The sequence below is a fragment of the Acanthisitta chloris genome, unplaced genomic scaffold (assembly GCF_000695815.1).
Source record: "Acanthisitta chloris isolate BGI_N310 unplaced genomic scaffold, ASM69581v1 scaffold19176, whole genome shotgun sequence".
Lineage (NCBI taxonomy): Eukaryota > Metazoa > Chordata > Aves > Passeriformes > Acanthisittidae > Acanthisitta > Acanthisitta chloris.
In genome coordinates, this window is record NW_008678967.1 from 41,019 (window position 1) to 41,365 (window position 347).

Consider the following 347-nt stretch of genomic DNA (forward strand, 5'->3'; position numbering starts at 1 on the left):
GAACTCTTCCCTGTTCCCTCATTCTGCACTCTGATGAACTTGCTGTGCAGAGACAGATTGTGACGGATTGAATTCTGAAAGACATAATAACATATAAGAAATGGAGAAAACATGCATCTTTTATGGCATACTAATACTTGCTTTTCTAAACATACTCTCATTTTGTTAGAAAACAGAGGGGTAATTATGAAACAAGAAAGCATGCCAGTCTGGAAGCATCTTTTATCAGCCCACCACTCAGAACAGGCTGAAAGCCTCAGTCTTAAAACCATCTTTCTCTTTCATAATCAGCATTTTAATATGCAAGATTGACTCTTCTAATATCTGAGGGCACCAGATATCTTATG

The 347-nt window shown here is 37.5% G+C and overlaps 1 protein-coding gene across 1 annotated transcript in view; it reads right to left on the reverse strand.

The window, feature by feature from the left end:
• The window catches only part of FOXO1 (forkhead box O1), a gene marked incomplete at its 5' end in the record, with an annotated part of 2,989 nt that extends 2,915 nt beyond the window's left edge, over window positions 1-74 (reverse strand). The window contains 1 exon segment of the mRNA XM_009077118.1: window positions 2-74. Coding sequence (XP_009075366.1) covers window positions 2-74 — 73 coding nt within the window.
• Window positions 75-347: the final 273 nt, after the last annotated feature.